Below are 16,284 nucleotides of genomic sequence, written 5' to 3'. Positions count from 1 at the left end.
TGAAATCTGGTATATCTCAAAGTATTGAATAACCCAGAGATCAACTATTTTATTGTTTAAACCCCTTGATATTGGTTAATTATAAGGCCAGGATAACAAGGTCTCCCCACTCTTCACTTTGCCCCACTGGGCAAGCAAATGTTGGGGTTTTTTTGTGTGTGCTTCAGGAATGACTTGAGAAATTGCAAGTCACTTCTGGTGTAAGAGAATTGGCCATCTGCAAGGATGTTGCCCAGGGGATGTCCAAATGTTTTGATGTTTTACCATCCTTGTGGGAGGCTTCTCTCATGTCCCCACATGGGGAACTGGAGCTGACAGAGGGAGGTCATCCGTGCTCTCCACGGATTCAAACCTCTGACCTGTTGGTCTTCAGTCCTGCCGGCACAAGGGTCCAACCCATCACACCTTGATATTGGTTAATTATAAGGCCAGGATAGCAAGGTCTCCCCACTTTTCACTTTGTCCCACTGGGCAAGCAAATGTTGGGGGGTTTTTTGTGTGTGTTTCAGGAATGACTTGAGAAATTGCAAGTCAGTTCTGGTGTGAGAGAATTGGCCATCTGCAAGGATGTTGCCTAGGTGATGTCCGGATGTTTTGATGTTTTACCATTTTTGTGGAGGGCTTCTCTCATGTCCCCACATGGGGAGCTGGAGTTGACAGAGGGAGCTCATCCGCGCTCTCCACGGATTCAAACCTCCAACCTGTTGGTCTTCCATCCTGCCAGCACAAGGGTCTAACCCATTGCACCACTGGGAGCTCCTAATGTTGTGTAACGGGAGAAATATTTTTAGTGAGGAAATTCCAAATCTATTACAAATTATCATTTTTTTAAAGCAGTGCCACCTTTATTGCCAATAACAAACAAGAAAACCTCATGTATAAACCACAACATCTTTATATTCATGGTTTGAAAGGAATAAAAGTTAAGCCTAAAGAAATTAGGGTTATTGAACTATATAACAAGTATTTATCTTCAAGGCACCCCGGGTTTACACCATGAAGATGTGTGGGGTTTTCCAGGTTTTTTTTTAATAGTCTCCACATTGTGCCCACGAGTTCAATAACTGTTAAGGCTAGATCAGGCATGGGGAAACCTCAGCCATTACACATTATCCTTCTAAAGCCCAAGACACTTCTGTAGATCTTGGCCAAATATTTTAGTTTCACCAAAGAATATTTTAAATAGGTAATAATAAAAATGCCCTTATTTCAGCCAATATCACGTGGCTGTCTCTTTATTTCTGTGATTGGTCTGTAAACATTCTTTCTACTTCATCAGGCTTTTGCTGAATCCAGATCACTATGGTCTATTTTTGAAGATGGCATCTCTCCAAGACAGTACCCAAAGGAGCGACTTCAGAAACAGAAACTAGAATTATTTTGATTTGAATGGGCACTCTACTTAAGTACAGGCAGTCCACAAGTTACAAACAAGTTAGCTTCTGTAGGGTTGTTCTTAAGTTGAAATTGTTTGTAAGTCGGAACAGATACATTTTTAAAGTGTAACTCCACTCATATGTTTGTGTGTGTGTGGGAATGTGCGCATCCGTGCATAGGGGTGCATAGGAAAGTGTTAAACCTCTATGGTGTTTGTTCTGCTGTCCGTGTCGCTGTTCATCCCCATGATAATTGGATTTTGAAAAAAATAGCTTGTTGTGGAAACAAGGATTGGCGAGAAATCTTCAGTGGAGACACCTTTTCCCCAAGATATCTCTTTCAGGACTGAATTTCCCTTCCAAGGGGTAGATTTCTCTCACTTCCTGTTGTCTCAGCCCCGTTCTTATCAATGAGTCATATGTAAGTTGGATGTTTGTAACTCAGGGACTGCTTGCTAATGGCCTGACTATAAACACTTGAGTTTATGATATTGGTGAGTCTGATCAGGTCAGGAAATCTAAATGCTATTGGGAGCTGACATCAAAACCTTTGGTTCTCTGTGGTTTTGGTTCTGCTCATGATGTGCAGGAAGACAAACTCAGAAATTCTTGCTAGTGATGAATTCTAAGGCCCTGGGTGGATTCTGTGCACACAAGCTAACTTTCCTTCTGGACATTTAGAGCAAAAAGAAATACTCCATAAAAGATTTCCTTTTTGGGCTGGAATGTGTTCTGTTTGGTATTTCTAGCATTTATATACTCCATCATATAAATTTTATTTATTTATTTATTATTTACTTTACTTGTATACTGCTCTTCTCAGCCATCAGGCAACTCAGAGTGGTTAACAACCAGTATCAGCAACACAGTACAAAATCAGTCATTTAAAACAGTAGTATCAATTAATTAAATTTTCAGCTCTTTCTCCTGACACCTTTTCTTTCTTGACTTCCATACTTAAATGCTCTCTGTGGTTTCTTCCTCCAGGTTCCAATGGCTCAGCTCTGATATAGGAAAGCATATTGGATATTCAGTACAGTGAATTATGAAATCAATGATGAACTGTGGGACTTCATTCAAAATATCTACAGGACTTCATTCAAAATCTCGTTTTAGTGAGGTAATTGGCTAATCATCAGGAAGCTATGTTATAACTCATTGCTGTGTGATAAATAAAGTACAAAAACCAAAGCACATAAATTAAATATCTATAGTGGTTTTAAGCGTCATATTCTTAAAAGCAAAAGCATTAGGATGTTCATCTTATTATGCATTATGCTTTCATGTTAGATTTATGTAAGCCTTAAAATCATGATTCTCCCAGAGTGGGATACTTGGCAGGTTTATCCTCAGTCTCAGCTCCTCGTCTGTATAGTGAGAATCTAAGTATGCTTCTCTGAAGTTATTGGAACAAAAAGAGCAACTAGGATTCAGAGAATTAAAAAAAATGAGGAGTCTTTTGGGTTGGCATTTGTTAAACAGCAGTTCCTCAACGAATAACTACAGGGAGAAAGGAAATAAACCTAGCAAAGCTGAGGCCAGAGAAGAGGCATAATTACTTTAATGATACTGGAAGGAAGTTGGTTGAGAAAGCATCACCTTCAGGTTAATTCTGAAACAAGCCAGAATACAGAATATCATATTGTTACAGGGGATGATTTCGTGGCAACTATCTATGGAATCTGGGATAAAAAATATTCAAAATATTTGGAAAAGTGCAAAAAATATGTTTTTCAAATGTTGGAAACCCTGATGACAACAAGTTGTAAGAATTGTCACTGTAAATTCTGCACAAAATTCACATGTAGCTGTTTTGACAGAAAACAGCATTTTCTTTGTAGAAAGTACAGAAAATACTATTTTCTGTGCAAAACAAATATGCATGAATTTTATGCAGAGTTGCAGTGTAATTACAGTTGCTAAAATTATTTGTCCTTTCATACAAGAAGAAACTTGGTGAAAAATTACATCCCTACCAGCAACTGGTACACCAAGACATATTGCTTCTGGCACTGAGTAATGTATAACTGTCATGACCAGTAGCCATTATTCTCAACAAATTTGCCTAATCACTATTAAATCTATCAAAGTTGGTGACCATCATAATGTCTTATGTAGAAAATGCCACAATTTATGCAGTGAGGGGAGAAAAGGGCAATTATTTTAATCTGCCTTAAATCTCTCACTCTTAAATGATCCCAGGTTCTAATATGATGGGATGGAGATTTTTTTAAAAAAAAAACTTTTTGATGTACTTTTTCTGTAGTATGCATTATTTTATTATTCAAGTGAATCAGCCACATGATTCCAAAAGAATTATACAGCATACTATATGAACTTGAGTTAATTTACATAAAATAGATTTCAGTTCTCCTATTTCTCTTTCTTTCTTTGATATGTCAGAGATTTTATAAGACGACATCATGGACTGAAATCAAGAGTGCAGGTTTTCTTTGTATTTCTCTTGGGAAGAGGTATGCTAGACATTTGCCTTTCCCTCCGCTATGCCAATGTTTCTTTAGGAAACACGTGCTGTCTTTTAAAAATTAAATGTCTCCATCAGCACTCTATGTATCAATCAGCATAGAACCCATCAACATTTCATTCTTTATTCTACAACACACACCCATAGAGTTTTGTTCATACTCTGGTAGAATTGTAGCTTAATCCACTTTCTTTTCCTATCAAGAACATCAATGAAAACGGGCATACAAGGAGAAAAAGAATCAAAATCTATAGTGACATTGTCTTGAAAAAGAAAATGTGTTGGGAAAATAAAGCTCTCGGAATTCTTGAAATGCTTTCCCCATAAATGTATTCAGGATTGTCCTTCTTTAAATGATTTTAAATTATTTTTGAAGCTGAGTCCTAAGTTAAACTGCTATTTTTCCCATTTAAAAATCCTATTGATCTTGAGTGAAACTGACTTAATAGAAAATTGGATGGAACCTACCACTTGAAAGATAAATCCAGAACATTAATTCTGTATCAAGAGAAGTGAACATTTCATTTTGTTTGTTTTGCATGTTCCAGGGAAAGGGTCAAAAGGATCTAATGTAGGTATGCTATATTTTCAAGTGCATTGTGAGGCAGAGAGAGAAAGGGAGGGTGGGGGATGCTCAATACTATTTATCAAAGAATGAAAAGAGCAGCAGAGACCCAACCAATGGAAGGTCATAGCCAATAACACTTCTACAAATAGAAAAGGGTTGAAGAAGCATCAAATGCAAATTACTGTTTGCTGGAGAATTTAAATGGAGCTTTACATCACATTATAAAATGTTTAATTGTAACTCCCATTTTAATAACACCATCTGATTAAATGAAAAGATGCCCTGCTGATGGCAATTACAATCTGTCAAATAGCATATTTATTTACAGTTTGGTTTCTAAAGCTGAAAGATTAAAAAGGAAACTCTCTTCAACTTGTCAACAAGCTATGATTATTGTGTATCCTTCTGTCAGTTGCTACATAAAACTTTTGGTCCTAAAATGGATCTAATTATATCTGTAGCAACAATTTTCTAAATGGCTTGCTCCTATTTTCCTTCAACCCCAATGAAATAAATCTTACCAGGGGGACAAAAATACCATTTTTAAAATTAATATTAGGCAAGCTGTGAGAAAGAAATGCATTTTTCAACAAATGTGAACATACACTTTAGCATTTGTAGGTCACTCTTAATCCTGTTAATTAAAATCAGAGAGTTGAGGAAATTTGGGAAGTCGGCTTGTTCAATTCTCGATCTAACCCCACAAATTAGATGCAGCATCCCTAAAAGATGGCTGCCTAGCTTTTGCTTAAATACCTCAAAGCACAGGAGAAACCTGCAACAGTATATCTCCCTTACACACTTTGATTTACAATTAATCAAAAGTCCTGGAGATATTGATGTTATCAATGTTGGTAAAAACATTCTAGTTGAAATAAACAATGGAAGATTATCAGCATACAAATTTGCCTTGTAATCACATTTTTCATGTGCATCTCTCTAGAAACTGCAGGATTTTGCCTAATTGTACCGTCTGCAATACTTTTAGTCTAGGACACAGATAAAAGAGCTATAACTATTTCAAAAATCCCAAACAAACAATTTTTTGAAGTGATAAAAATAAACTCATTTTTTTGTCAAGGATTTTTTTTCTGTACCAAGGAATAATGGCAGTATGGTCAAATCTTTTAGCATTTACAGCAATCAGCTTTGTTACTAGTGTGATATTGTTAGCTCCATGCCAACAATAGAAAAAGAATACCTGTGTAGATGATAAGAAATCATGCTTCATTCGAAAAGAAATGGGAGTGTCACAAGACCTACTTATTGTAATGCATAACCTTAACTATACTCTGTACCCAGTGTCGGGGCACAAAATAGGGACATACTGTAAGACCCTATTAAAAATACCTGCCATGGTCTCTCTGCAAAAAAAACTTATGAAGTAAACCCTTATTAAAAATGGCCATCAAAATGGGTCCTCCATGACATCTGCTTGGGCCGAAAAAGGTGAGAAAGGCAGAATGCCTTTCTTCCTCCAGGTTTGACAAGAAAGGGGCAATGGCCGCTATCTCGTCACTCTATCTTGTTATTCCTTTCCTTGCTCCCTAAAGTCTCCTTTTTACAGGCTGCATTCCCATTTTTTCCTGATTTACATTAATTCTCCTATCTGCATTTGCACAGACATAAACATTTTAGAATCAGTAATGGAATTTAAATACACACATGGCAATACGGCCTGCCGCTCCTCTTCCCCGTAGGGCTCCCTCTGCCCTCTTTCTCCTCCCTCCTCCTTCCCTCCTAAGGTAGTTAGATTTTATTCTTTTTTTAAAATTATTAGTATTTTAATTTTTTACCTCGTGTACTAGATGACCCCCAACTTTTCTTAAGATTTTCCAGGCCTAAAAAGCCATCTAGTATCCCAGAAAATATGGTACTTTACTTTAATGTGATAACTACTAGGCTGGGTGTTGTTGTGACTAATTTTAATTAACCACGAAAAGTCTTTATATGTATCAGTGAGATAAAGATGACTTTTGAACAAATAAATAACCTCCATATAAAATCAATTTTATTTAAAAGAAGTTATTCTATCATTCTATATCAGAATAAAAATTAGGCAGTATCATCTACCCTTCGTATGCTTCATATTTAGTATTGATATCTTGAACATATTATGTAAAATACAAAAAATTCCATTATTTCAGTAACAGTACTGAGAATGGTATATAATCATATTTTCTGCTAAGCTTTGAAGGTAGCATTATTCCAGACACCACCAATTTTTTCATAATAGCACATTAGAAATGCTAGGTGCACTGATGTGCAGCACTTCCTATAGGCCTAATAAAAACATTACTGCTTTCATTTCATGTGTCCTGCATTTTACCTACTGATATGATCATAGTCAAAACACTTGTTTGGCAGCCTTTAGCATTTAAAGTGTGCTTTGAATAATGCTAACTTAGATAATAAACTCATATTCTCTCAGCTTTTGTTGCCAACACTTAAAAAACCCACTTGGGGAATAGATCTATTTCTTTTACTGTTTTCAAAAGCCTGTTTCTATTTTGTGCTTCACAATTTAAAACATTGAAAAATTCAGAGAAAGAGAAATCAATCTTATCTTTTTCTTATGTTTTTTACAAATATTATATCCTGTAATATTTAAGAATATGTACTCTATGTTAACTGTGACTCAGATAACAGATCTTTAAAGCAACATAAATAGTATTTCTACAGAAAAAGGGAAAAAGAGCACATTTCCATTTCTTACTTTTTTAAAAAATCCCACTTTACCAAACAACCATTGTGCGTGAAGGCAGACTTATCTCAGTATAATCTAGTAAGTGCTGTGTTGAATTGCTTTGGACTGATGAGCTACCAATGTCTCTGAAACAGAAGGAACTCAGATTGTTGCAGAAGAAAGCAAAGATGTGAATGGTGATGAATTCTGAGCATTGGCTGGGACAATGAGGACTACTCTTAGATAAGATGAGAGAATTTGCAGATAATATGAAGGGCCCATATGTGGAACAGGCCAGCCAGATGGGACATAAGACACTGGAATGAAAAAGGGACCAATTCCTTTATACTGCAAATTTGGGCAGTATAAAAGAGACCAAAAGCAGAAATAAGGGCTACAGTTCTTATACTGTCTCAGCAACTGCCAACCCCCCTTAATTTTTATATCTTTGCTTGCTCAGTAGGTTCATCTACTCCTTTATCCTTAAAGCCAATTCCATTGCCTATAGTAGACTGCACTAAAATAATGCTACCCCTAGCCTACTGTAGATAAAGGATGCAGTACTTCACTTCTCTACCAGACCACTCACACTTGGCCAACACAGAATCCCTAATAATTTATGATTGCCAGATTGGTCCCCAAACACAAGGCTAGTATAGTGTTTTATGAAAAACGTCCTTGCTTTTCCATTTCCATTTTCTTTTCTTTTAAGTCCAGGTTATGATTGATTTTTTCAGTTCCCTTCTTGAAGTATCACATGGCATCTGCTGGTGTCTGGCTGTGTTGACCTGCTTGCCTTGAATATTTTATCCATGTTCAGCGTTAAGGTGGCAGTAATTTGAAGTTACAAATTATGTGCCTACCTGGCAGGGTTGTTGAGATTGTTGATCCCAACTCACACTGACAACAGATACACAAGCCTATAGAACAGCAGCATATTTTGAATACAAACATTCTTCTTAAAAGACTGAAGCCCCAGGTTTTCTGAATAACAGAACACTAGTTGCTGGAAAACAACATAATTGGTATGGAATAAGGACACGGCCAGTCTACCCTTAACAAAAACAAGAAGCTAATTTCTAGCTTACATATATTTTATCTATGGGCACCACTGTGCGTGTAACACATAAACCCTCATCATGAACATAAGGAGAAATGAAGCCATGTTATTATAAACAGTCTAGTTTGGGTAAGGACAGTAGTAGCATGCTATGAATGTACTAAACTTTCTTCTTTGCAGCTCGGTTGGTCATTGTTTCTCTATTTGTCTGTCCCCAACCAGTGAGAAGCAAGCAGAGGTGATGTTGTGAGAGGGTATAGGGAAAATAAACTTATTTGTAGTAATCCACAGCCACAACTGCACAAAATACATGCATCAGTCCAATCTTCAGTTACTGGGTGCTAATATAATTACATTTTGTGCCTAAAAATAGAAAGATTTGAATTATATTTCCAGTACTGCAAAACACAGAGAAAAATTACAAACTTATGCTTTCAAATAAAGTTACATGTCATCCAAAATCAATTTTTGGATTAAAATGACAGTTTCAAAATTAAAGAAAATTAAAGAAAGGCACACTTCCAGGCAACAAATATTTACACTCAGAAATGTGGGTTCCCTGAAATAAACATTCAGTTACTGCCTCTTTTAAAATGCAGAACTGTAGGGAGATGAAAAAAAACTTAGCTTCATATTTTTAAAATCATGTTACATGTTTTCAGTGCTATTCCTCCCCTCACTTGAAGTAATGAGTTTCTCTCTCCCCATTATATGTACATTAAGATCCCAAAGAAGCTTGACTAGTTACACCACTTGGCCTTCATCTACTTTACCTTGCTCCAGTTGCTCAGTGTGACAATCTACAACCACTCAAAGTTCTATTGTCCCTGTTTCTTTTTAAGAAGCAGATATGAAACTTCAGTACGGAAGGGAATACTCGGCTGCCAGACTCTAACCTCAGTACAAGAAGAGGTCAAGTCAATGAAGCACCACTGGAACACTTTATTCAAGTGCTGAATGCTACCAGTACCTTCTTCAGGTACTTTTATAATGATTGTTAAGACCCTCTGCATCTTTTGGATCACTTTCTTTTATGTAAAGCTAAGATAATTTATTTCAGCCTGAAACTGAAATCTAAGCAAGCTGAAATAGTTCCTAGAATTCAATAACCTTTCATCCTAGTAGAACAGAAACGTCTGTGGTCAAGCATTTGACCCTTAAAGAGAAATACAAAATTCAATGGAGCATCTGATCCTTAAACATCTTCCAACAGTGCAAAATTGACTGAAATGAGCAGCATGTTCAAGAATAATAAGAAAGAAAATGAAGTACTGGTGGCAACTCTTCTTCTGTGGGTACAAATGGGACCCCATTTTATCTATCTGAATGAAAATGCTTTGCACATGAATGTAAGTGAGTTTTCATCACCACAATTCAAACTAGACTGGATTTGGAAGAATACAAGTGTTTTCAACTCAAAATTTGTGCCTTTATAATGAAACAAGGATCCTCACCTTAAAAGATTCTTCTTTAGTTGGGATTATAATTGGCCAACTCCCTTTCCCAGCAGCCTGGGAAACAACTCTTTAGCTTCCAAGTCAACTGCAGATATATCCTATGCACTACAAACTAGGTATCCCAGGGTTCTTTCTTTTTGTGATTTTTGATAGGATTGGGGGGGGGGGAAGCTTGTACAGAAGTGAGGTAAGGTTTCTTTCCTGCTGCCACCTCTATGCTTCCAATGTTTAAAGGAAGGGAAAAAGTAAATCTGGATCTTATCATGAAGGCCATGATTTCAACTTGCATGATTGTTTCCTGGTCTAACAAAAGTAGCATCAAGAACCAAAACACCTGCCTTTTCATTTGTGGAGATGGGGGAGCATAGTCTGGTTTGTTTTACCAATTTCTCTTTAAGGGAAGGACAGTTCACCTGACATTAAACTATTCAGTATCAGGTCTTTAGAAAAGCTATTTAAGAAAATCACAAAACTCTACTAAATATTTTGTGATAAAGAGATATGAATTATAGACAGTTCTCCGCATACAATGGGATTGAGGATAAAATTGGAAAGAATGTATTTTAACTTGCAAGAATATTTTTCCGGGAATCTCTGGGACTAGTACAACTTGATGGTCAACTTATGGAAGCTGGCCATAGATTTGTACTGGAGAGCCTAGAGAGAACATTTTAAAAATAAAATATGTGAATAATGAAATCTGCAATAGTCAAACCCTCAAATATGGAGGTTGAATGTATATGCAAATATAGTACTGGAAATAAGTCACTAAATACACATACACATACACTTTAAAAAGGCTTACCACAGAAAGTGAGTTTGAAAGCAGCGCTCCATCTTGGCCAAGCATATTCGAGACGGTGATTTCAGGTAGGTCCATATTTTGCGGATGGAATGGGAGTAGGCCATTATGGTTGATAGAATGACAAAGTGAAGGATAACCAGTTTCTGTGTCATTCAAATGCACAAGTGAATGGTCAGGTAGTGAAGGTGGGGTGATTGGAGGTATGTTAAAATCTTCACTCTCAAGACTTGGACCAGGGAAAGACTGTGAAAAGATGAAAGGCAGAGTTTTAATAAAATGTCCTATACTTAAATCTTAAGAGATGGTAGCATAAGAACAAGCAAATATATAAATGTACAAAGAGCACTTAATAAACATATCATGCCTTGTTTTCAAACTAGCATCAAGCAGTACTTTCTGATTTGCACAAAAAAGAACATGTTAAACACTTATACACTGTAATAAAGCAGTTGCACTATTATGTATGGAATAAGAAAAAACTGATATTTTCACAGATTTCATTAGAAATTATCTCCACCATAGCAACTAAATTCAAAGGCCAATTAGAATTTTCTAAGTTTCTTCATTGGACTGCATATGTTTTCACAAGAACAAGAATGGATGTTTCTTCTTCTTCTGTGCACCTTAGTGAAACATTCAAAAACAAGATTTCTTCTCCTGCCTACATTATTTTTACTGTTGAGTGGCAGAGTCTTATGAGGTCTTTCTGATCTACTATTAATTTTATAAATTGAATTTAATCTCCTAGAATAGTAGTACAAAATTGACCCAGAAAGAATGAACTGCACGTAATACACAGAGAGCCATGATTCAGCTGTAGCCATGTCAACTGCATGTACCACCAGCACTTAAAGAAATCCCTCTTTTGTACTACAACTCCAGGAATCCCCCAATTAGTTTGGCCAATGGCCAAATTGGCTGTGGGACTCTGGAAATTTTAAGGCAAAAATGGAACTTTTCTAAGTTCTGCACATACCCATATGGTTAATATTATGTTAAACAACCAGTTTCTATCACCATTTGAATGAAGAAAGTGAACAGTATTGACAGCATCATCTGTTGCTAACCAATCCTGTGAACAGCTTTCACAGCACCTGCAGTCTGCATGGAACAGCAGCTTTTGTGGTTTTGTAGTCAAAAAGCAGAACTAATGCATACAGGTTCACTAAATGGATATGGCCTGAATTCAATACACATAGAATTTACATTCAAGGGTCACAATCTGAAAAACAGACGGGTTTCCAGAGTGTTGTTTCAATGCATGCTTTGCTCAGCTGCATCAGGTTATGAACTTGTAAATACTTTGCAGATTACGATCGAAGAATAGACTGTTATTATTTTTACATACAAATCAATGTAAAGTCATTCTCCTAAATGATAATTTGATTGTTCTGTTTTCCATTTTCTGCTGGCTGCTGGTGTTAATTAGGCAGATGGTAAATGACCAACAGAAGTAGAGTAATGATTTTCTAAATAACAATGAACCATCTGAAATATGTTGAGTGTCATCAAAACAAATGATGGAAATTTCTACAGAAAATTGGTTTTGGGTTTTCAACATCACCATCTCCTTCTTCTTTTCAATTTTTCACATTTTGCTATGCGTTCTTCATCATTCAGTTCTCTGTTCTTCAATAAAAATGATAGAGCATTTTACTGTAACCAAACTATGCTCTGAAAGTATCTAGTGATATGCTGGGAATATAAAGAATTATCACCTATTTTCTCATTCTTGAACAAATATAAGTATTTTGATATACAGGACACCCCACCCTGTGCTGCCTTGATTTCTCCATGCAAAATTCGTCTCTGATTAATTATGTGGATTAAAAAAAACTCAACAAAAATTCTCCTTAGAACTGAAGAAAAGCCATAATGCACAGGAAGGACATTGACAAGCTTATTTATTATTTATTATTTATTTATTTACTGTATTTGTATACCGCCTTTCTCAGCCAATTGGCGACTCAACGCGGTTTCCAACAAATCAGTATACATAAAACATAATAGATAAAAAACATTAACAGTATAAGACATCACAAAAACAATAAAAGCAACAAGCTTGATTATATTCTATGATAACTCTTAATTCCTCTGAATGATAAGGGGGATCTTGGTCACACAAACTCCAACTCTGTGATGGAGGAGCACAACTGATCATCTCTGTGGGAATGGAACAAGGAACCTTTGCATCTGGCATAGGGGGACCACCAGCATGGGATCTGGCTACATTTCTCTTGCCATTTTGTTTGTTCCTGCTTTTGTTTGGTTATGAGGGTTGGAGAAGAACGTTTTCTTTCTGCTTTTTCCATTGTTTATGTGTGTGTGTGTGTGTGTCTTTGCTGCCAATCCTTGTGTGTATAGAGTAGAACATGAGTCTTTAAAAGGTTCTTTGGAGTACTGAACAAACAAAAACAAATGTATATTCTTAATGAACCCCAGCAAATTAGAACTTCTATCTGCAATGAGAATTCAGAATAGGAGGCTGGATGCAGAAACATGCAAGCACATTCCTATTCATGAAATTCTGTTCAACCATTATCCTTGTTCATAATCCTTATTCAGACTGTGCCGGAATCCATATAAACTTATTCTTCAAATGCTTGTGTACACAGCCAGGTCTTTAGCTTTTTTCTGAAAACCAGAAGAGATGGGGCCTGCCTGATGTCAATGGGAAGGGAGTTCTACAGCCGAGGGGCCACCACTGAGAGGGCCCTGTCTCTCATCCCCACCGGTTCAATAATGGCAATCAGAAAGAACATAACATCAAATGCTGAGTATATTGGGAGAGTCAAGTATTTCAAGTTAAAGTCAATTATAAATGCAAATCTTGCAGTGAGTTAGGTGGAGTTAAAATACATGCAACTAGAAGTAAGAATGTTAGTATGATTTGCTTTAAAAAAAAGGAGTAAGACGTAAATGGAAACATGTATATGTTAGGATCTTAATTTTAAATCCCAATGTGCATTTGTTGCTTGGTGTTTTTCACAAGGCATTAAAAAAACTGGTCCATAAAGCTCCTCAATCAGAAATATAAATCATCTAACACTCAGCAAGAACTGTCAAATAGCCTATCACTATGTTCAATTCAATGTTCTTTTAAAGGATGTTTTGTATTTCTTTATTGGGTAGACAACAGCAATAAATCACACTCATTTTAAAAACACACAATATATTAATTTATCAAGCAGAAATCATCAAGAACATATTGCAGCAGAAGGTACATTTTGTGCCTGTAATGTTCATCAATTTCTTTAATTTTCATTAGATAAAGGGCAGTGCTTGAAGCAAAACATTAATTTTCCACTACAAAACCAAGAGAACGTTGATTGCTGCATAACAGATTTTTTAAAAAAGCAGTGATTTCAAGACTTTCCAAACAAAATAAGTGTTCGTTGTTAATTAAGCATACCATATCAAATTCCTTTCACAGTTTCCTACAGCAATGCAATAGTATGCAAAACAAGTTTTTTTCATACCTCAGCAAAAAGTGTCATTGTTACATCAAGAACTTTTCCACATGCATTATTGCTGTATTTACTCAAATCTTGTGCGGCATTAAATGTAATGCAAACCTCAATTTTCAAAACCCTGAAACCAAAAAACATATTTGCTGGCAAATGTTATGAGCAGCTGCAAAAAGTGAACTCTTTAAATTTTGGCCAAAAAAGATATGCATTACGGTTGCTGCCTGCTTAGAGCTGCTTCTTTAAAAACCCAAGTGTTAGGACACCAAATCTTCCAACAACTGAAAAAGAGAGAGAGAGAGAAAGGTAACCCTTCCCTCAAGGAGTTTCTCCTGCTTATCCTGACTCATCTTCCTTGGGTGGATCTATGATGTAACATGAATGCAGCTTGACACTGTTTTACTTAACCTGGCTCAATGCTATGGAATCCTGGGAATTGTAGTTCGACAAGGTCTTTAGGCTCGAAGGCTTTCATGGCTGGAATCACTGGGTTGTTGTAGGTTTTTCCGGGCTATATGGCCATGTTCTAGAGGCATTTTCTCCTGACGTTTCGCCTGCATCTATGGCAAGCATCCGTCAGGAGAAAATGCCTCTAGAACATGGCCATATAGCCCGGAAAAACCTACAACCCAAGGTCTTTAGGCTTCTCTGCCTAAGAGGACTGGTGCCTCTCCAAACTACAAATCCAAGGATTCCATAAATTGTAGAATGGTATTCTGTGTTACCAGACAACATACATGCTTACAGTATAGGTGCATCTTAGATGATTCCAAAGTCCTTGGGTGAATCTGCACTGGAATAATGTAGTCTGATGCCACTTTCACTGCTATGGTTCAATGCTATGGACTCATAGGGACAATAGTTTACAAGGTTTTCAGTCTTCTCTGCCAAAGAATGCTGGCGCCTCACCAAACTACAACTCCCAGAATTGCATAGTACTGAGCCATGGCAATTAGAATGAGTGTCAAACTGCATTAATTCTGCAGTGTAGATGCATTCTAGGTGGGCTATGCTGGGGTCCTCAACTTTAGCCCCCAAATCCCGTTAGAGCTGCAAAAGGGAACCACAAGCAAATCTCCTGGAAAATTATTACTATTTATTTATTTCTATCCCACTTTTCTCCTGAGTCAGGTCCCCATAGGTCAACAGACAGCCTGGAAACAGGCACATACATATATACAGATATCCCAATTCCCAAACTGCTTGTCAGTTGGCAGGGTAGCTTTATAGAAGGTCACATCACACTAGAGAAAAAATCCACTTAAAATCAGATTTCTGCCTCCTGCAGAATTCTAGGGTTTTTAGTTTAGGGAGGAGCCTTTAACAGCCTCACTAACCTGCAAACCACGGAATTCTACTGTAGGCAGAAACCAGATTTAAGTGGAGTTTTTCTCTAGTGTGATGAAGTAAACAGGTAGCTTTTGGTCCTGTTCCCTTACCACTGCTCCACCTCAACTGAACAAAAGGTTTTCATTGACAGGATTCCAGTCAAACAATGCTTAGGCTGACATGATTCGAACCATGTCACCTGAACAGCTGGAGACCACCAGCTACATACAAACTTCAAAACAAACTCAATAAGAAAAATAGCATTTTAAGACACATGTTAAAACTTAAAATTTACTACCTTACATGAGCAAATGTTGCCTGCTTTGGGCCATTTAGGTGCCATGGAACACCCTCAATATTACATAAAAAAACTCTCCTATGGAAACGCAGGAGTGAGGTTTAGTTTTCAACAGGGTGATTATAAACTTGTAAACTGAGGAGAGTATGAATTTACATAAATTGAGGGGGTTTGTAAATTTAGAAAGATTGTCTAGGGAACAAAAGATGCTAGATCTCCTTCATGATCTATGTTGACGAAGTACAGAGCAATTGGTTGGCAAATCCAACACCATTAGAATCAGTGGAACTGAGAAATTGGGCAGTATCTATTAAAGTATTGTATATCACTAGTCAAACTTTAAAGTTATATTAATTGCTATTTCTTTTTTTCCCTGCCTCATTCAGCATTTATTTATTTATTTATTTATTTATTTATTTATTTATTTATTTATTTATGGTTCTTGTATCCCGCCCTTCTCACCCCGAAGGGGACCCACAATTCAGCATTATCCAATAAAATCAATAAAATGATAAAAACAATAAAACAATACAAACCTAGATCTTCCTCCTACCCATCAGTGTACATTAACTCAAAGATCTATTTTGGTTCCATTTCGACAATCCTGCTGATCTTATACATCTGATTGTCTTATTTGGTTGTCTTATCTAATTGCCTGGTTGCCCAAAAGCCTGGTTCCACAGTCATGTCTTCACCCTCCTCCTGAAGGAGAGGAGGGTTAGTACTGTTCTGATTTCCCTCGGGAGTGAATTC

The 16,284-nt window shown here is 36.7% G+C and overlaps 1 protein-coding gene across 4 annotated transcripts in view; it reads right to left on the bottom strand.

The window, feature by feature from the left end:
* Positions 1-16,284, bottom strand: part of TOX (thymocyte selection associated high mobility group box) — a 236,137-nt gene that overhangs the window by 85,714 nt on the left and 134,139 nt on the right. For all 4 annotated transcript variants that reach the window (XM_060775365.2, XM_060775366.2, XM_060775368.2 and 1 more), the window contains exon 3: positions 10,438-10,680. In XM_060775365.2, the coding sequence (XP_060631348.2) occupies positions 10,438-10,680 (243 nt within the window). The remainder of the gene's footprint in view (positions 1-10,437; positions 10,681-16,284) is intronic.

The sequence above is a fragment of the Anolis sagrei genome, chromosome 4 (genome assembly GCF_037176765.1).
Source record: "Anolis sagrei isolate rAnoSag1 chromosome 4, rAnoSag1.mat, whole genome shotgun sequence".
NCBI classification, from domain to species: domain Eukaryota; kingdom Metazoa; phylum Chordata; class Lepidosauria; order Squamata; family Dactyloidae; genus Anolis; species Anolis sagrei.
Note: the sequence above shows the minus strand (reverse complement) of the source record. Positions and strands in the feature narration are given on the sequence as shown.